This window comes from Procambarus clarkii, chromosome 24 (genome assembly GCF_040958095.1).
Source record: "Procambarus clarkii isolate CNS0578487 chromosome 24, FALCON_Pclarkii_2.0, whole genome shotgun sequence".
Taxonomy (NCBI): domain Eukaryota; kingdom Metazoa; phylum Arthropoda; class Malacostraca; order Decapoda; family Cambaridae; genus Procambarus; species Procambarus clarkii.
Window position 1 is genome coordinate 10,062,400 of NC_091173.1, and position 18,165 is coordinate 10,080,564.

The 18,165-nt window shown below is 46.3% G+C and overlaps 1 protein-coding gene across 2 annotated transcripts in view; it reads left to right on the plus strand.

The window, feature by feature from the left end:
* Positions 1–18,165, plus strand: part of LOC123761720 (E3 ubiquitin-protein ligase RNF220) — a 151,465-nt gene that overhangs the window by 14,522 nt on the left and 118,778 nt on the right. For both annotated transcript variants that reach the window (XM_045747853.2, XM_045747854.2), the window contains exons 2-3: positions 12,400–12,501; positions 14,915–15,452. In XM_045747853.2, the coding sequence (XP_045603809.1) occupies positions 12,400–12,501; positions 14,915–15,452 (640 nt within the window). The remainder of the gene's footprint in view (positions 1–12,399; positions 12,502–14,914; positions 15,453–18,165) is intronic.

Genomic DNA, 18,165 nt, shown 5'->3' on the forward strand with positions numbered 1-18,165 from the left:
ACAGTGTTGACTTTTACGATTGTCTAGATTCTATCGAGAGCTCAACTATTATAACGGTAACCTGGCTAGGCCTATATACAATTATTTAAACTATATTTTGGGAGGCTTTAACTTACATTTGAACTCCCCCCCTCCCTCCCTCCATCCTTTCTTTGTTCCTATCCTGGTGTCTTTGTCTGACACGATAACTAGGCTTAGACACGATGAATTTGTGCGATATTCGATAGCTTGGGACAGTTGGGCGTTTCAGGCTTGGGCGGCCTGTCCTCTCGAATAATGCATCGTATTTTCACGCCCACAAATCCCCCCCCAACGCCAAAATATGATGTTACTATTAATCATAGCTGCTTGCTAAATTGACGGGCTGTTCTCTTCCTGGATCCATCAGTGAGGTTGGGTTTGGCCAATTTAGTAAATATTTTTTTTGTGACGTGTCAAAATGAGAGGGACGGGCTGGGAAGGTTCCGGTAAAGTGTGTTTTAAGTAGGCGAAAAAAATCATTTATTAATTGTAACTATTAATATTATGCACGTGTGAAAGTTTAGCGCAGTTACCTCAAAGATGACGACGTTGTCGTACGTCTGGCAGCTGGATATATAAAGATCATGTCGCCCTTTATATAAATGATTTTTCCTGGATCTTTCTTTCTTGGCGGAGTTATCTCGTCCAGTCTCGTGTGTGAAGATTATTATGAAGGTAAATCAAGCTTTTTATCATTTATTGATATTAAATTTTTGTATTTAGATTTTTATTTTTTATGAATTATTGTATTTGTTATCTGTTTATATATGTCGTACCTAGTAGCCAGAACGCACTTCTCAGCCTACTATGCAAGGTCCGATTTGCCTAATAAGCCAAGTTAATGAATTAATTTTTTTCGACTACCTAACCTAACCTAACTTTTTCGGCTACCTAACATAACCTATAAAGATAGGTTAGGTTAGGTAGGGTTGGTTAGGTTCTGTCATATATCTCCGTTAATTTTAACTCGAATAAAAAAAAATTAACCTCATACATAGTAAATGGGTAGCTTTATCATTTCATAAGAAAAAAATTAGAGAAAATATATTAATTCAGGAAAACTTGGCTTGTTAGGCAAATCGGGCCTTGCATAGTAGGCCGAGTACGACATTCTGGCTACTAGGTACAACATATATATATATATATATATATATATATATATATATATATATATATATATAATATATATATATATATATATATATATATATATATATATATATATATATATATATATATATATATAATATTAATGACAGAGCACGGAAGAATTGAAACAGGAATTTCCTTAAGTACTTTCGTATATTAATACATTTTCAGAAGGAATCACATTCCTTCTGAAGATGTATTAATATACGAAAGTACTTAGGGAAATTCCCGTTTCAATTCTTCCTCCGTGGTCTGACACTGTCATATATATATAATGACTAAATCTGTCAGTCATTATATATATATATGTATATATATATATATATATATATATATATATATATATATATATATATATATATATATATATATAATGACAATCTGAATATTAATAAATTAAATCGAGTTGCCTAACATACCGAATTTTCTTGAATTATTATATTTTTTATAATTTCTTCTTTGGGATGATTAAAATTTGCTCAGTAAGCAAACATTTAATCTAGGTAAATTTGACCATTCTCCAGCTTGTACATCATTGGTTTCGCCACTTATTTCAAATTTCTCCAAAAGTTGAAATTCTGCAGTGTTTTGGATAATTATTGACCTGGGTGAGTGGGGGGGGGGTCACGGGTTAGTTGTGGCTGGTGGTGGTATAAGTTGTGTTGATGCCATTATTGACCGTGGGGGAGGGAGGGAATTTTCAGGGGAAAGCGCCAAGCCATTACGACTATATAGTACTGGGAAGGGGTCAGGATAAGAATTTGGGATGGGACGGGGAGGGGGGGGGGAGTAATGGTGCCCCAAGACACTTATGGATGGTCGGGGATTGAACGCTGACCTGCAGGAAGCGAGACCGTCGCTCTACCGTCCAGCTCAAGTGGTTGCGGACTCCTGTTGGACAGATGTCACTGTGATTTCTTCTAATACCGTCCACTTAATAATAATTATTATAATAAAGCTACCCAAATAGTTCTGCTAATGTACAAACCACACTATTTCCAGTACCATCATTCACGCCAGCGACGTTACCGGCTAATCAGAAAGTATAAGTTATTCGCCCGGCGAACAATGTCAGAAGTAGCCTAGCTCATAATCTGTGGCTTCTAGCGGTTTTAATGTGTCTAGAATTCAATTGGCTAATGTTATCTGAGGACTCAGAGCCGTGCATACTGTACTGTGGGGGAGATTATCTCAAAGATGCACCAGCCCCGCTCCATCCCACTCGCCATGGAGGAGCGGCGATTTTGCCTTGTGGGGAAATGATTTGCGGAGGAATAGTTCTGCTTTATGGAGGGGGGGGGGGGAGGTCTTGCCTTCTGAAGGAATGAGTGTAGATGTATATTCCTGTATAATGTAGCAATGATTGTGGAGGGATATTTCTGCTATTGAGGAATATTGTGAGAGCGATTGTGGAGTATATTCCAGTCTTATGGAGGAATGATATATATATATATATATATATATATATATATATATATATATATAGTTGTGCAATAATTGGCTGTTGATTGCTGGTGTTGACTTCTTGATGTGTAGTGCCTCGCAAACGTCAAGCCGCCTGCTATCGCTGTATCTATCGATGATTTCTGTGTTGTTTACTAGGATTTCTCTGGCGATGGTTTGGTTGTGGGAAGAGATTATATGTTCCTTAATGGAGCCCTGTTGCTTATGCATCGTTAAACGCCTAGAAAGAGATGTTGTTGTCTTGCCTATATACTGGGTTTTTTGGAGCTTACAGTCCCCAAGTGGGCATTTGAAGGCATAGACGACGTTAGTCTCTTTTAAAGCGTTCTGTTTTGTGTCTGGAGAGTTTCTCATGAGTAGGCTGGCCGTTTTTCTGGTTTTATAGTAAATCGTCAGTTGTATCCTCTGATTTTTGTCTGTAGGGATAACGTTTCTATTAACAATATCTTTCAGGACCCTTTCCTCCGTTTTATGAGCTGTGGAAAAGAAGTTCCTGTAAAATAGTCTAATAGGGGGTATAGGTGTTGTGTTAGTTGTCTCTTCAGAGGTTGCATGGCTTTTCACTTTCCCTTGCCTTTCACTTTGGAAAGTGAAAAGCCATGCAACCTCTGAAGAGACAACTAACACAACACCTATACCCCCTATTAGACTATTTTACAGGAACTTCTTTTCCACAGCTCATATATATATATATGAGAAGGCTGCATGAACGCGCAAGCCATAGATCACTAAGAACTCTTTGACCCGGCCAGGATTCGAACCCATGCCGTCCAGGATCACCCCTAAACGTACACAGTACCGTGACCACCGCACCATATATATATATATATATATATATATATATATATATATATATATATATATATATATATATATATATAATATGGCGCCAAGCCATTACGACTATATAGCACTGGGAAGGGGTCAGGATAAGGATTTAGGAAGGGACGGGGGGAAAGGAATAGTGCCCAACCACTTGGACGATTGGGGATTGAACACCGACCTGCATGAAGCGAGACCGTCGCTCTACCGTCCAGCCCAAGTGGACGGGCGAGGGGGGGGGAGGAGAGGGACCCTATATCTCCAGAGGTTAGGGCTATTCAAATTAATGACCAAGATTTAGATGATTGATAAAGTGCATTAAGAATTTTGACGGAATGAAGTGGAGGGGAGGATAGAAGGCGTGTACTCGGAAACGAGGGAGGATGATGCTATTGTTGTTGTTTTAAAATTCAGCTACTCTGAACACAAAGTTGCAAGTAGCACGGGCTATGGTGAGCCCGTAGTGGACTTCCATAACACAGGAGCGGCAAGTAGCACGGGCTATGGTGAGCCCGTAGTGGACTTCCATAACACAGGAGCGGCAAGTAGCACGGGCTATGGTGAGCCCGTAGTGGCCTTCAATGACACAGGAGCGGCAGGCAGCACGGGCTATGGTGAGCCCGTAGTGGACTTACCTGGTACAGGAGCGGTGAGGATGTGGCGTCGCTGATTCTGAATTCTAAGAAAATCTCCAGACTTTATGAGACCAGGTCTAAGATACATCAAGCGTAGACGCGTCCTCTTACCAAACCTGTCCATCTTTGCTCAAGATTGGCGGCTTTGTTTACATTTAAGTTTGAGCTCAGAACCATTACGGTGGGTTTTTTATGTGCAATAATAATAATACCCCTTGGGTTGTGAAAATTTGTAAAATGTTTAATTATTGTAAAGCAAGAATTGAGGACAAAAATACAGTTTGGTAAGTGATGCCGTAAATGCTGACGAATCCTGGCGCAGGTCCTCGCCGGAATGAGACGCAGTTGCCACCTCCCAAAAGTTTCAACCCGACAGCGCAGCCAACACCTCACATTCTCTACGCTACGCTTCCCCCAAACGTACAAATTACAATGAAACGAAAGCAGCCCACTAAAGTCCTCGTTTTCTACGGCATCGGTTAGGTTAGGTAGGTTGCTGAATAGGGTGTAGGACCTTTGTATCGGGGCAGGTTGTGGGGGGTCAATCATGAGAACGGTCTGTCCAAACCGGCTGAATTATTCAGTTTTAATTAATTGGTCACCATTGTGCGGGTGTGTACGCGCGCGCGTGCGCCTGCCTCGTCATGGTATGCCTGAACATGATGGAGGTATGATATTATTGAATATATAATGAAGGTTGTCTAATCTTTGAATTATTGGAGGTTTTGTTTGACATTTCGTAACATAGTAATTGTGGGTTGTGAATTTTGGGGGATTTTGTAATGGAATTGTTGAAAATTCACAGCTTGTAATTGTGTGTGTGCTGGGGGGGGGGGGATTTAGGATAAAAAAAAATGCTTTCCAAATGTATACATATTCTGTGTAATCTACTTTGATGAATATTTCTGCACCAGCACGCGAAATATAGTGACACATGGCCTAGCCCCAGCTGGGTAGACGAGGCTATCAGCTGGAGCCTAGCCCTAGCTGAGTAGACGAGGCTATCAGCTGGAGCCTAGCCCTAGCTGAGTAGACGAGGCTATCAGCTGGAGCGTAGCCCCAGCTGGGTAGACGAGGATATCAGCTGGAGCCTAGCCCCAACTGGGTAGACGAGGCTATCAGCTGGAGCCTAGCCCCAGCTGAGTAGACGAGGCTATTAGCTGGAGCCTAGCCCCAACTGGGTAGACGAGGCTATCAGCTGGAGCGTAGCCCCAACTGGGTAGACGAGGCTATCAGCTGGAGCGTAGCCCCAGCTGGGTAGACGAGGCTATCAGCTGGAGCCTAGCCACCACCTGGAGCCTAGCCCCAGCTGGGTAGACGACGCTACCAGCTGAAGCCTAGCCACCACCTGGAGCCTAGCCCCAGCTGAGTAGACGACGCTACCAGGTGAAGCCTAGCCACCACCTGGAGCCTAGCCCCAGCTGAGTAGACGACGCCACCAGCTGGGTAGACGACGCCACCAGCTGGAGCCTAGCCGCAGCTGGGTAGACGACGCCACCAGCTGAAGCCTAGCCACCAGCTGGAGCCTAGCCGCAGCTGGGTAGACGACGCCACCAGCTGGAGCCTAGCCCCAGCTGAGTAGACGACGCCACCAGCTGGAGCCTAGCCCCAGCTGAGTAGACGACGCCACCAGCTGGAGCCTAGCCCCAGCTGAGTAGACGACGCCACCACCTGGAGCCTAGCCTACATCCGGATAGGCGCATTTTTAACGTACTCGACTAATCGATTCACTACACTCGACCATGGGGGAAATGTTTGTTTACTTGAATATTCAGGGTTTCAGGCCAGACACTTAGGGCTAGCCTCACCAGACTTTGCAGTGTGACTTTAACCTGTTCAGGGATGGTTTTAGGCAGGTCGGGGTCGACCCCAATGCTCCCGATACATGAAATGACAAATAATACCAATTTACAGTCACTCTCCTCTCTAAGATTCTTCCAGCGTATTGTCAAGAATCTACACGATTTTGTTTACATTTTTCTTGTGTAGTTTATAGACGAAGATAGCGAGTAATAGGAAGGTGGTGAAGGGTAGGGAAGGTGGTGGAGGGTAGATAAATGAACAAACACTTTGACAAATCGAAGCCTCATGACCAAACTTCAGCAAGTACAGAGTGAAAAGGATAATCACATATGTGGCGTAGATAGTTCACAGTGATGAAGGTCGCGTGGTGTGGTGTAGATAGTTCACAGTGATGAAGGTCGCGTGGTGTGGTGTAGATAGTTCACAGTGATGAAGGTCGCGTGGTGTGGTGTAGATAGTTCACAGTGATGAAGGTCGCGTGGTGTGGCGTAGATAGTTGACAGTGATGAAGGTCGCGTGGTGTGGTGTAGATAGTTCACAGTGATGAAGGTCGCGTGGTGTGGTGTAGATAGTTCACAGTGATGAAGGTCGCGTGGTGTGGTGTAGATAGTTCACAGTGATGAAGGTCGCGTGGTGTGGTGTAGATAGTTGACAGTGATGAAGGTCGCGTGGTGTGGTGTAGATAGTTGACAGTGATGAAGGTCGCGTGGTGTGGTGTAGATAGTTCACAGTGATGAAGGTCGCGTGGTGTGGTGTAGATAGTTCACAGTGATGAAGGTCGCGTGGTGTGGTGTAGATAGTTCACAGTGATGAAGGTCGCGTGGTGTGGTGTAGATGATTCTATGGCTGAAGATAGTGAACAAATCCACAAGAGCCGTGATGAGGATTCGAACCTACGTCCGGGAGCATCCCAGATGCTGCCTTTATCGACTGAGCTCATTTGATTTTTGTTTATTTGATGCATCAGGCTATTGTGATTTCTTTGTGTGCTGAAGATAGTGAAGATGAGTAGCGTGAGGACTCAGTCACCCCGAGCAATATTTTTCGTCTGAACAGTTAGAAACACCGTAATAATCCGAGTGAGATAATTACACGAGGTCCGTAAGAGTCGCAATAAATCGTCTCGGACTGTAGAACGTCACGTCGGCTTATATAAAAAGGTGCCCGTTCAAACGAGGTACAAGTCATGGCATCTCTCCATGTGCCCGTAAGCCAAGGTCTCCGCCGCGCTGCCTATACGGCAATTTTTAGATTGAGTGATAAAGATTAAGCCACCCAAGAGGTGGCACGGGCATGAATAGCCCGTAAGGCAACTTTTAGATTTGTATTTCCTTAAAAATAGCTTTGACCTGGGTTGTATTGATGAGTCAGGTGGTGTTGACCCCTCCTCCCTCATCACTCATCTAATACGTCGCTCTTTTTAAACGGAATGGACTAAATCAGTTTAAAAAAAATGTGACGCATTAGCGAACATTGATGGTGGTGAATGATTGGGTAATACCAGGTAGTGAACTTGTGGATATACTCGAGAGTATATCTTGAGATGGGTTCATGTAGTGTCAGATATATATATATATACCCTACACAACCGCCTTTACATAGCGTCTGTCTGATGCGCGCAAATATATTCTTGCCACCGCAACTTGGCGTAGTCTACCCAGTTGCTGACATATGTGTGTAAACCTGTACGGCATCTACAAGCGTGTGGGCTGAGTAAAAGACTTAAGATTTAGTGAGTATAAGCGTGCACTCACTTGAACGGATGAGTAAACGTGCGATCGAGTATTACGGGGAAGAACAACTTATCTATCTATATATATCCCAGTTAATAGACATAATTCCAGTCTTGAGTGATGGCCAGTCACGTGGCATATATAAATATTTACCAGAACATGATCCTTGATACAGTTGAAGATAATCCTTAATCCTTAATCCCTAATCACTAATCTTTAACCAATAGTAATTCTTAATCAAATGTATCGGTCACTTTATATCTGGGAATTAAAAACACAAATTCAATTCTTACATATATAATAATTGCGCAGTAATAATACGTAAGGTTGGTAGAACTTTATTTCTTAAGTATCCGAAGGCCTACGGGAGCCGGTCGGCCGAGCGGACAGCACGCTGCACTTGTGATCCTGTGGTCCCGGGTTCGATCCCGGGCGCCGGCGAGAAACAATGGGCAGAGTTTCTTTCACCCTATGCCCCCTGTTACCTAGCAGTAAAATAGGTACCTGGGTGTTAGTCAGCTATCACGGGCTGCTTCCTGGGGGTGGAGGCCATGCCGAGGACCGGGCCGCGGGGACACTAAAAGCCCCGAAATCATCTCAAGATAACCTCAAGAAGGCCTTAGTGCTAATGTGATGTGAAGTTCTACTAGTAGGAGCCCCCTACTTTACTGGGGCCAGATTCACGAAGCGGTTACGCAAGTACTTACGAACGTGTACCTCTTTCCTCAATCTTCGACGGCTTTGGTTACATTTATTAAACAGTTTACAAGCATGAAAACTTCCCAATTAACTGATGTTATTGTTATAAATAGTCTCCTGGTGCTTCGGAGCTCATTAACTGCTTATTAATTGTAAACAAAGCCGCCAAAGATTGAGAAAAGATGTACAGGTTCGTAAGTGTTTGCGCAACTGCTTCGTGAATCTGGCCCCTGGTCTCTTACCTTCACATAGCCCAGCATTATGGCTAGGTCCGCTAGCTTAAGGAATATGCGGGATGAAGCTGGTGCGTCGGTGTGTGTGTGTGTGTGTGTGTGTGTGTGTGTGTGTGTGTGTGTGTGTGTGTGTGTGTGTGTGTGTGTGTGTGTGTGTGTGTGTGTGTGTGTGTGTGTGTACTCACCTAGTTCCATTGACCAGCTTAGTGGGATAGAGCTGGCGTCGTCTGCCTTGGTCAGTTTGTAGTGTACGGTTGTAGGAGGAGCCGGTGGCTGAGCAGACAGAACACTGGACGCGTGATCCTGTGGTCCCGGGTTCGATCCCGTGCGCCGGCGAGAAACAATGGGCAGAGTTTCTTTCACCCTGATGCCTCTGTTCACTTAGCAGTAAATAGGTACCTGGGGAGTTAGTCAGCTGTCACTGGCTGCTTCCTGGGGGATGTGTAACAAAAGGGAGGCGTGGTCGAGGACCGGCCCTCGGGGACACTAAGCCCCGAAATCATCTCAAGATAACCTACGGTATGATAGTAGACGCATGTGCTGTTCAAACTCCCAGGGGCGTCTCAGGCGTTGACCACCCCACTACAATTGATGGTTGAGAGGCGGGACCAAAGAGCCAGAGCTCAACCCCCGCAAGCACAACTAGGTGAGTACAACTGCCATAGCCTCGACGTGGCCCAACCATTTGGGCTGGACGGTAGAGCGACGGTCTGGCTTCATGCAGGTCGGCGTTCAATCCCCGACCCTCCCCGAAGTGTTCGGGCACCATTTCTTCCCCCCTCCCCCCCCACCCCTCGTCCCATCCCAAATCGTTATCCTGACCCCTTCCCAATGCAATATAGTTGTGTTGGCTTGGTGTTTTCCCCTGATAATTGCCTCCCTCCCTACCGCTTCGAGGTAAACATGAATTTAGAGACCGAGGTGAACATGGCTTCAATTGGCAGTTACGGTGTTTAGAGCCTGGAAGGATAAGGCCAAGTAAATATAATTACACTAAGGTAATAACTTCAGATATACATTCATATCCTTCCAACCTTTATTTTTATTCAAAGGTGAGATACAGACTTTCTGTACACAGCCTACACACCAACATCTACATGGAGACAGGTAGAGGGAGAGAGAGAGAGAGGGGGAGAGAGAGAGAGAGAGAGAGAGAGAGAGAGAGAGAGAGAGAGGCAGCATCACACACCACCAGCCTCCGGGGGCCCCAACTTTATCTCCCTGGTATAACATACAGATATAATCAATTTCATATTAGTTTGAGGGATTCGTTTATTTTGGTTCATATTACTCTCAACTTATTTTCACTTTATTTAGAAGGCAAATGTGCGTTTGAGAGGGATTGGGCGACTCCAGCTCACTATAATGAAAGCTTGTGTCGTATTGTGTCACAAGAGGTTAATATGCTACTTGAAACGTTTCCATGTCAAATTATTAAACTTCAGAATGTTTACTTATCCATAAGAATGTTTAAATCAGAAGACCAACCGTGTTTGACCATCAGTATATACAGCACTGCAGCTCTTGAGAAATTAAGCAACTTGAAATCGTTATAAAAGACGACGAACCAGCCCACCGATACCAAGTTGTCTCTGAAAAATTGAGAAATCGTATGAAAGTAGAGATAATGGGCTATTGATAGTTGGGCCGAGGACATGCACACTTGATAGGGTGGGGAGTAGAGCTTGGTGAGGCATCGTACAGGAACACCCGCTAGGACCTCCGTCAGAACCAGCTTCTGGTGCCCCCCCCCCCCCTGTAGTGCCACTTGGCACTCCTGGTGGTTATGTGGTCACCAGTGCCTGTGCAGGAGACCCCAACGCCACGACCCATCGTAAGTGGACACTTACGTGTGTCCACTGGCGAAACCTGTTCATCTTTCCTCAGTCATGGCGGCAATGTAAACTGTTTACATTCATTAAACATTTTACGAGCTCAGAAGCACTGCGAGCTTGTTTATAACAATAATAACCTTGGGTTGTGAAGTTCCAAGCTGGGAAACTGTTTAATAAATGCAGACTAAGCTGCCACGAACGAGGAAAGATGTAAATGTTTCGTAATCGTAAATGCGTGATAAAACTTCAACCTGACATTTTTTAATCATCATCATCCACTCTACCCTGACTATGTAGAATGAAGCTCGGTCGATAGAGCTTCGCGTGGGGGAGTTCGCGATTCGAGTCTCCCACAGCCCAGGTGTATGGAATGTTGATTCCCACGGATGTGTGGATGACACTTGACATGGCCGTGGTAGGTAGGACGGAGCCAAACCCCGACACACTGCCCAAGTGTTGTCGTCCCCGGCACCACACCCCAGTTTGTGTACCCCCCCCCCTCCCTACGGTGTCACAGGTCAGATGTGGTTAGGCACTTGATCACCTAACCTTGTCATTCGGTTATGAATGAGAAGGGACCTGCTGCCTGGGTAACAGCTTCTCCCCCGAATCAACCTACCCTGGCTTTGCGCCCTGGTGAGGCCACTCCAGACCAGGCCGATGCCAGTGCGCAAGTCCATAGTCTCCTGAGACTGATGGATGCCTACTACTACTACAACTAGTGAGTTTTAACTCATTCTCACAGTAAGTTCTCATCTAATTGTCGTGTCATAGAAACTGTCAACTAACTCTCTTTTTTTTGTGACGGCGAGTCTTCAACTGTCATGTCATACCAACTGTCAACTGTCATGTCATACCAACTGTCAACTGTCATGTCATACCAACTGTCAACTGTCATGTCATATCAACTGTCTACTGTTCCTGAACTGCTACCTATTTATATTTTTTGTACATAAATGCAGTATAAAACAACATTTCTGTTAATTGCGAAATATTATACCAATTCAATTTTGTTTACTAATTAGCAGTAATTTTACTGTAGGGTAAACTATGTTATATTTCCTGGAGTAATATATTGCTACTACTGTTTTGGCGTTGGCCTCTACAGTGGCGTCGGCTTTTACATTAGCGTTAGCCTCTACGGTGGTGTTAGCTTCTACGATGGCCTTGGCTTCTACGGTGGCGTCAGCTTTTACATTAGCGTTAGCTTCTACAGTGGCGTCAGCTTTTACATTAGCGTTGGCTTCTACGGTGGCATTGGCTTCTACGATGGCCTTGGCTTCTACGGTGGCATTGGCTTCTACGATGGCCTTGGCTTCTACGGTGGCCTTGGCTTCTCTTCTGAGGAATGGTTAAGGCAGCGGCCAGCAACCTTCTCTCTGGGTCGATCTTTCGCACTAACAAATGTTCTTGCCCCACGGCGAATTTGGTCTTGATAAATACAGTCATTGAAATATTCTTTCTTTTTTTCCCAAAACATAGAACACACCTGTTTTATAACTCACTCACTCACTCACTCACTCACTCACTCACTCACTCACTCACTCACTCACTCACTCACTCACTCACTCACTCACTCACTCACTCACTCACTCACTCACTCTCATATTAGTCAGAGAATGTCCGTGTCCACATGAACATGTGTAGAGGTGTAGAAGAGCTGTGGTGGTGATGAAGAGATGATGCCGGCCTCTCTCTCTCGCCGCACCATCATGGCCAGTATATAATATTGTAGCCTTAGACCTACACGTGTTTGAGATATCAGCGTGAACCTTTGACACGTGCTTGAGATATTAATGTGAACCTTTGACAGGTGGTTGAGATATCAACGTGAACCTTTGACAGGTGGTTGAGATATTAACGTGAACCTTTGACACGTGCTTGAGATATTAATGTGAACCTTTGACAGGTGGTTGAGATATTAATGTGAACCTTTGACCTAAGCCTTACAGGTGGTTGAGACATACATGTGTGTGACGGGTATTGTGTTTATGCTTCCCCACAGATGGACGGTGGGGGTGGGTTCGTGAGGGCGGGACTCCTGGGCCTGACACAGGGCGTGTCTCTCCACGACCCGCTGCGCCTCCACCACGCCCTACACTCACAGGTCAGTGCCACACCACGCCCACGCCGCCTCCTTCAGGGCGCGGGCGCCAGTGAGCCCGACTCACACACTGGCCGAGCGCTCTACTCACCCTGGATTACCAATGGCTTTTGTTAGCTCTTAGGAATAATGACTTTTGTTAGCTCTTAGGAATAATGGCTTTTGTTAGCTCTTAGGAATAATGACTTTTGTTAGCTCTTAGGAATAATGGCTTTTGTTAGCTCTTAGGAATAATGACTTTTGTTAGCTCTTAGGAATAATGGCTTTTGTTAGCTCTTAGGAATAATGGCTTTTGTTAGCTCTTAGGAATAATGGCTTTTGTTAGCTCTTAGGAATAATGACTTTTGTTAACTCTTAGGAATAATGGCTTTTGTTAGCTCTTAGGAATAATGACTTTTGTTAGCTCTTAGGAATAATGGCTTTTGTTAGCTCTTAGGAATAATGGCTTTTGTTAGCTCTTAGGAATAATGGCTTTTGTTAGCTCTTAGGAATAATGGCTTTTGTTAGCTCTTAGGAATAATGGCTTTTGTTAGCTCTTAGGAATAATGGCTTTTGTTAGCTCTTAGGAATAATGGCTTTTGTTAGCTCTTAGGAATAATGGCTTTTGTTAGCTCTTAGGAATAATGACTTTTGTTAGCTCTTAGGAATAATGGCTTTTGTTAGCTCTTAGGAATAATGACTTTTGTTAGCTCTTAGGAATAATGGCTTTTGTTAGCTCTTAAGAATAATGACTTTTGTTAGCTCTTAGGAATAATGGCTTTTGTTAGCTCTTAGGAATAATGGCTTTTGTTAGCTCTTAGGAATAATGGCTTTTGTTAGCTCTTAGGAATAATGACTTTTGTTAGCTCTTAGGAATAATGACTTTTGTTAGCTCTTAGGAATAATGGCTTTTGTTAGCTCTTAGGAATAATGACTTTTGTTAGCTCTTAGGAATAATGGCTTTTGTTAGCTCTTAGGAATAATGGCTTTTGTTAGCTCTTAGGAATAATGACTTTTGTTAGCTCTTAGGAATAATGACTTTTGTTAGCTCTTAGGAATAATGGCTTTTGTTAGCTCTTAGGAATAATGGCTTTTGTTAGCTCTTAGGAATAATGCCTTTTGTTAGCTCTTAGGAATAATGGCTTTTGTTAGCTCTTAGGAATAATGGCTTTTGTTAGCTCTTAGGAATAATGACTTGTTAGCTCTTAGGAATAATGCCTTTTGTTAGCTCTTAGGAATAATGACTTTTGTTAGCTCTTAGCTAACAAAAGCCATTGTTCCCGTTATAGGAATGATGTCTTCATTAGCTGTTATAGGAATGATGTCTTTGTTAGCTATAGGAAGTAATTCACTGGTAGTCAAGGTCGTATATAGTATATACGTATATACGTATTTACTAATTGCCTTGGATTGGTTATAGTGGTTGAGATGAGGTAGTTAGATGTGGTTGGGCACTGTCAGAGAAGGGACGGGAACTTATCAGGAGAAAGTGCCAAGCCATTACTGTTATATGGCACTGCAAGGCTATAGTCTATATAGTCGGGTGAAAGTGGTTGAGAGTGACGGGTGAAGGTGAGAGTGACGGGTGAAGGTGAGAGTGACGGGTGAAGGTGGGTGAGAGTGACGGGTGAAGGTGAGAGTGACGGGTGAAGGTGGGTGAGAGTGACGGGTGAAGGTGGCTGAGAGTGACGGGTGAAGGTGGCTGAGAGTGACGGGTGAAGGTGGCTGAGAGTGACGGGTGAAGGTGGCTGAGAGTGACGGGTGAAGGTGGGTGAGAGTGACGGGTGAAAGTGGTTGAGAGTGACGGGTGAAGGTGGTTGAGAGTGACGGGTGAAGGTGGCTGAGAGTGACGGGTGAAAGTGGTTGAGAGTGACGGGTGAAAGTGGTTGAGAGTGACGGGTGAAGATGGTTGAGAGTGACGGGTAAAGGTGGTTGAGAGTGACGGGTGAAGGTGAGAGTGACGGGTGAAGGTGGTTGAGAGTGACGGGTGAAGGTGGTTGAGAGTGACGGGTGAAGGTGGTTGAGAGTGACGGGTGAAGGTGGCTGAGAGTGACGGGTGAAGGTGGCTGAGAGTGACGGGTGAAGGTGGTTGAGTGACGGGTGAAGGTGGTTGAGTGACGGGTGAAGGTGGCTGAGAGTGACGGGTGAAGGTGGCTGAGAGTGACGGGTGAAGGAGGTTGAGAGTGACGGGTGAAGGTGGCTGAGAGTGACGGGTGAAGGAGGTTGAGAGTGACGGGTGAAGGTGGCTGAGAGTGACGGGTGAAGGTGGCTGAGAGTGACGGGTGAAGGAGGTTGAGAGTGACGGGTGAAGGTGGTTGAGAGTGACGGGTGAGTGGAACACCTGGCAGTAGAGCTAGCGTGAGGGGCAGCAGTAATAATATTGACGTGTGAGGCCGAGGCTGAGATGAGTAACCACGACGTGTCGTCCTCTTGACAGGCGTCTGACAGCGTGAAGGACGGGGCGGCCACCTCCCTCCTCCGTCCCCTCTCCGACTACCCCCATCTCCCCCTCCTCCCCTTCACCGCCCCCCCATTCCTCCATCACCACCTGGACCCGCGCCTCCCCTTCTCCCCCTCTGCCTTCCACCCGCTCCACTCCCACGCCCACGAGGCCCACGCCCGCGCCCACGACGCCCACGCCAAGCTGCAAGCGCCGCCCACAAGTCTATCCGGCTCGGCCTTCTCCCCGCTGCCGGCCAAGGCGGCCAAGATGGAGGACGGTGGGTGTTCGTCGTCGGCCATCCCCTGCTCCTCGTCGGGGCTCTTCTCGCCCGCTCTCCTCGCCTCCCTCGACCCCCGCGCCGCCTTCCTCACGGGCGGGGGCGGCGGGGGCGGCGGTGGCGGCGGGGGCGGCATGGGCGTGCTGGACGAGCGGCGGGACTCGCCCTCCCCGCGCGGGTCGCACGGGTCGCGGGAGTCACCCGGCCACGCCCGAGACACCGACACGCCCAACTCTAACAGCGACGAACCCAAAGGTTAGTCCCACCACCCGTCCTATAGTCTTCCCGGTCCGGGACCAGATTCACCAAGCAGTTACGCAAGCACTTAGGAACCTGTACATCTTTTCCCAATCTTTGGCGGCTTTGTTTACAATAAATAAGCAGTTAATGAGCTCCGAAGCACCAGGAGACTATTTATAACAATAACATCAGTTAAATGGGAAGTTTTCATGCTTGTAAACTGTTTAATAAATGTACCCAAAATCATCAAAGATTAAGGAAAGATGTACACGTTCGTAAGTACTTGAGTAACTGCTTCGTGAATCTGGCCCCTGGTGTTTAGTGTTGCATGGTGTGAGCATACTATAGTCTTCCCATCTATCGCCTTGAGATAATTACTTTATAAGAGAGTGTCTGGGCTAGAGCCAGGCTGAACAACAGGTGGAGGTAGAGAGCGCTGGACCTCTTGTCGACAATGTTAGTCTTGTGAGAGTAGCGGCCTTCTCCCCAAGATCTGACCTTAACAGTGATCCGCTGACCAGTCGACCCGCCGCACCACACAATGCCGGGTCCATATCTGGTGGGATAGAGAGTCAGATTTAATCAAATATCAGAGTGACTTGGGCGGGGGTCCAGTATTGAATGTGGTCACCAGAGCTGAGGGTGATGATAGGCGCTCTCTTGCCGCGCTATCCTACCTTGAGGTTACCTTGAGGTGGTGTCCGAGCTTAGCGTCCCCGCGACCCGGTCCTCGACCAGGCCTCCTCCTTGTTGGACTGGTCAGCCAGGCTGTTGGAGGTGGCTGCTCGCAAGCAGACGTATGAATCACAGCCTGGTTGATCAGGTATCCTTTGGAGGTGTTTATCATGTTCTCTATTGAACACTGTGAGGGGTAGGCCAGTTATGTCCCTTATGTGTAGTGGAAGCGTGTTGAACAGTCTCGGGCCTCTGATGTTGATAGAGTTCTCTCTCAGAGTACCTGTTGCACCTCTGCTCTTCAACGGGGGTATTCTGCACATCCTGCCATGCCTTCTGGTCTCATGTGGTGTTATTTCTGTGTGCTGGTTTGGGACCAGCCCCTCTACTGTTATTCACGTGTAAATTCTGTCCATTTCTTTCGCCGGCCCTTAGAATCGAACCCCGGTCCACATGACTACCTATCCAGCGTGCTGTCCACACAGCCACCGGCCCTTTGTGTGTGTGTGTGTGTGCTCCCTAGTTGTACTCGCCCAGTTGTGCTTGCGGGGGTTGAGCTCTGGCTCTTTGGTCCCGCCTCTCAACTGTCAATCAACTGAAGAGGTGTGTGTGTGTGTCTGTTTAAATATCTCTTCTGTCTGGCGAGGCCACCGCCACGGTCGTCTTCAGGTCAACCGCTGCTTCTTTCTTTGTGAAGTGTTGTCGTCTGTGACCTTCTCTATGCCCTTTCTGTCACCTACGCTTGTCTCTCTCTACGCTGTTGATGCCACAGTCTAGTCTTCCTCACTCTTCACTTGCCCCTGGACCACACAGGAAATATGTAAATATGCTGGTTAGCATTGTAAATGACCAGCCACCTCTGTGGCAGAAAATAAACTTTGAAAGGAAAAAACAAACACGTCTCAAATACCTCATGTTAATTCAGACTTCCTTGTGTATCTTGGAATTTAGTTAAAATATACATATAATAAGTTATTTTTTTTGCCAATTACATTAAAGCAAATTCATCAATTATATTTCGAAAAGGTACCTTGAAACTCTGTCCTCCAGCAGTTTCGTAGGCGTCATGGTCGCAGGGAATTTGTGTCCTGGAAATTTCACACCTTTGCGATTGCCAATTAGGTGCTTCCACTAAGATCAACTTTTCACTCTGCTGTTACTTCCGCTCTGCACCTCTCCTCCTTGTCTAAGGCTCTGGGCTCTTATCTGGCGAATCCCTTCGTCAATTTGTGTATTTTGAGTTGAGATGGAAGTTGTGGTGACCAAACAGCTGGTCACCACCGCCGCTGCTCCATCAGAGGATGGAGCAGCGGCGACGTTTCGCTCTGTTCTGGACAATTGTCAGGTCGTGTGTGAGGACTGGATAATGGTTCCAGACGGACCGAAACGGGGTCTTTTCTCCATCTTCTGATGTATGGTTTGGTCATCATATCTTCAGCCACATTATTGTGTCTCAGAGTCTGCAGGTGGAGGTTGTTCGTCGGATCCGCTCATCTGGCCTGACGCTTCAGATGGTGCCTTTGGCCTCCTCTGTAGAGTGGCTTCTCTTTCTTTCACCATTACGTCCACGTCTTCTGCTTTCAGAAGCTTGCCCTCCCCTGGTTCTCTTCCAGGGAGGCAGTGGAGGTCCTCCTTCAGGGACAGCTTCCGTGCTCCCTCACCGAAGGATGCCACGCCCCGAGGGCAAGCCTGGAGCTCACCGTACCTGGAGGCCGCGGTCAGGTCTCCAGAATGACTACATAGCAAATGGAAGGGATATGAGGACAAGAAGCTGGGATACGACGGAGGGAAGGAACAGTACCCAACCATTTGAGTGTGTGAGTGAGTGATAGCAAGAGCTGCCGAGGAGGCACACGCCGTACTAGAGGTGTGTATTGGGCGGAGCTCCTGCGGGAGAGGGTGACGGGTGAGTGCGCGGAGGGTGGTGAACTGTGGTGCAGGAGACCCCAGAGCTGTGCAGCAAGACGCATTGCTTGTATTAGGTGATCATCTGCCGGTCTGAGAGCGCATGATACATTTACCTCCATCACTGCGACATCTTAATCCAGCAATA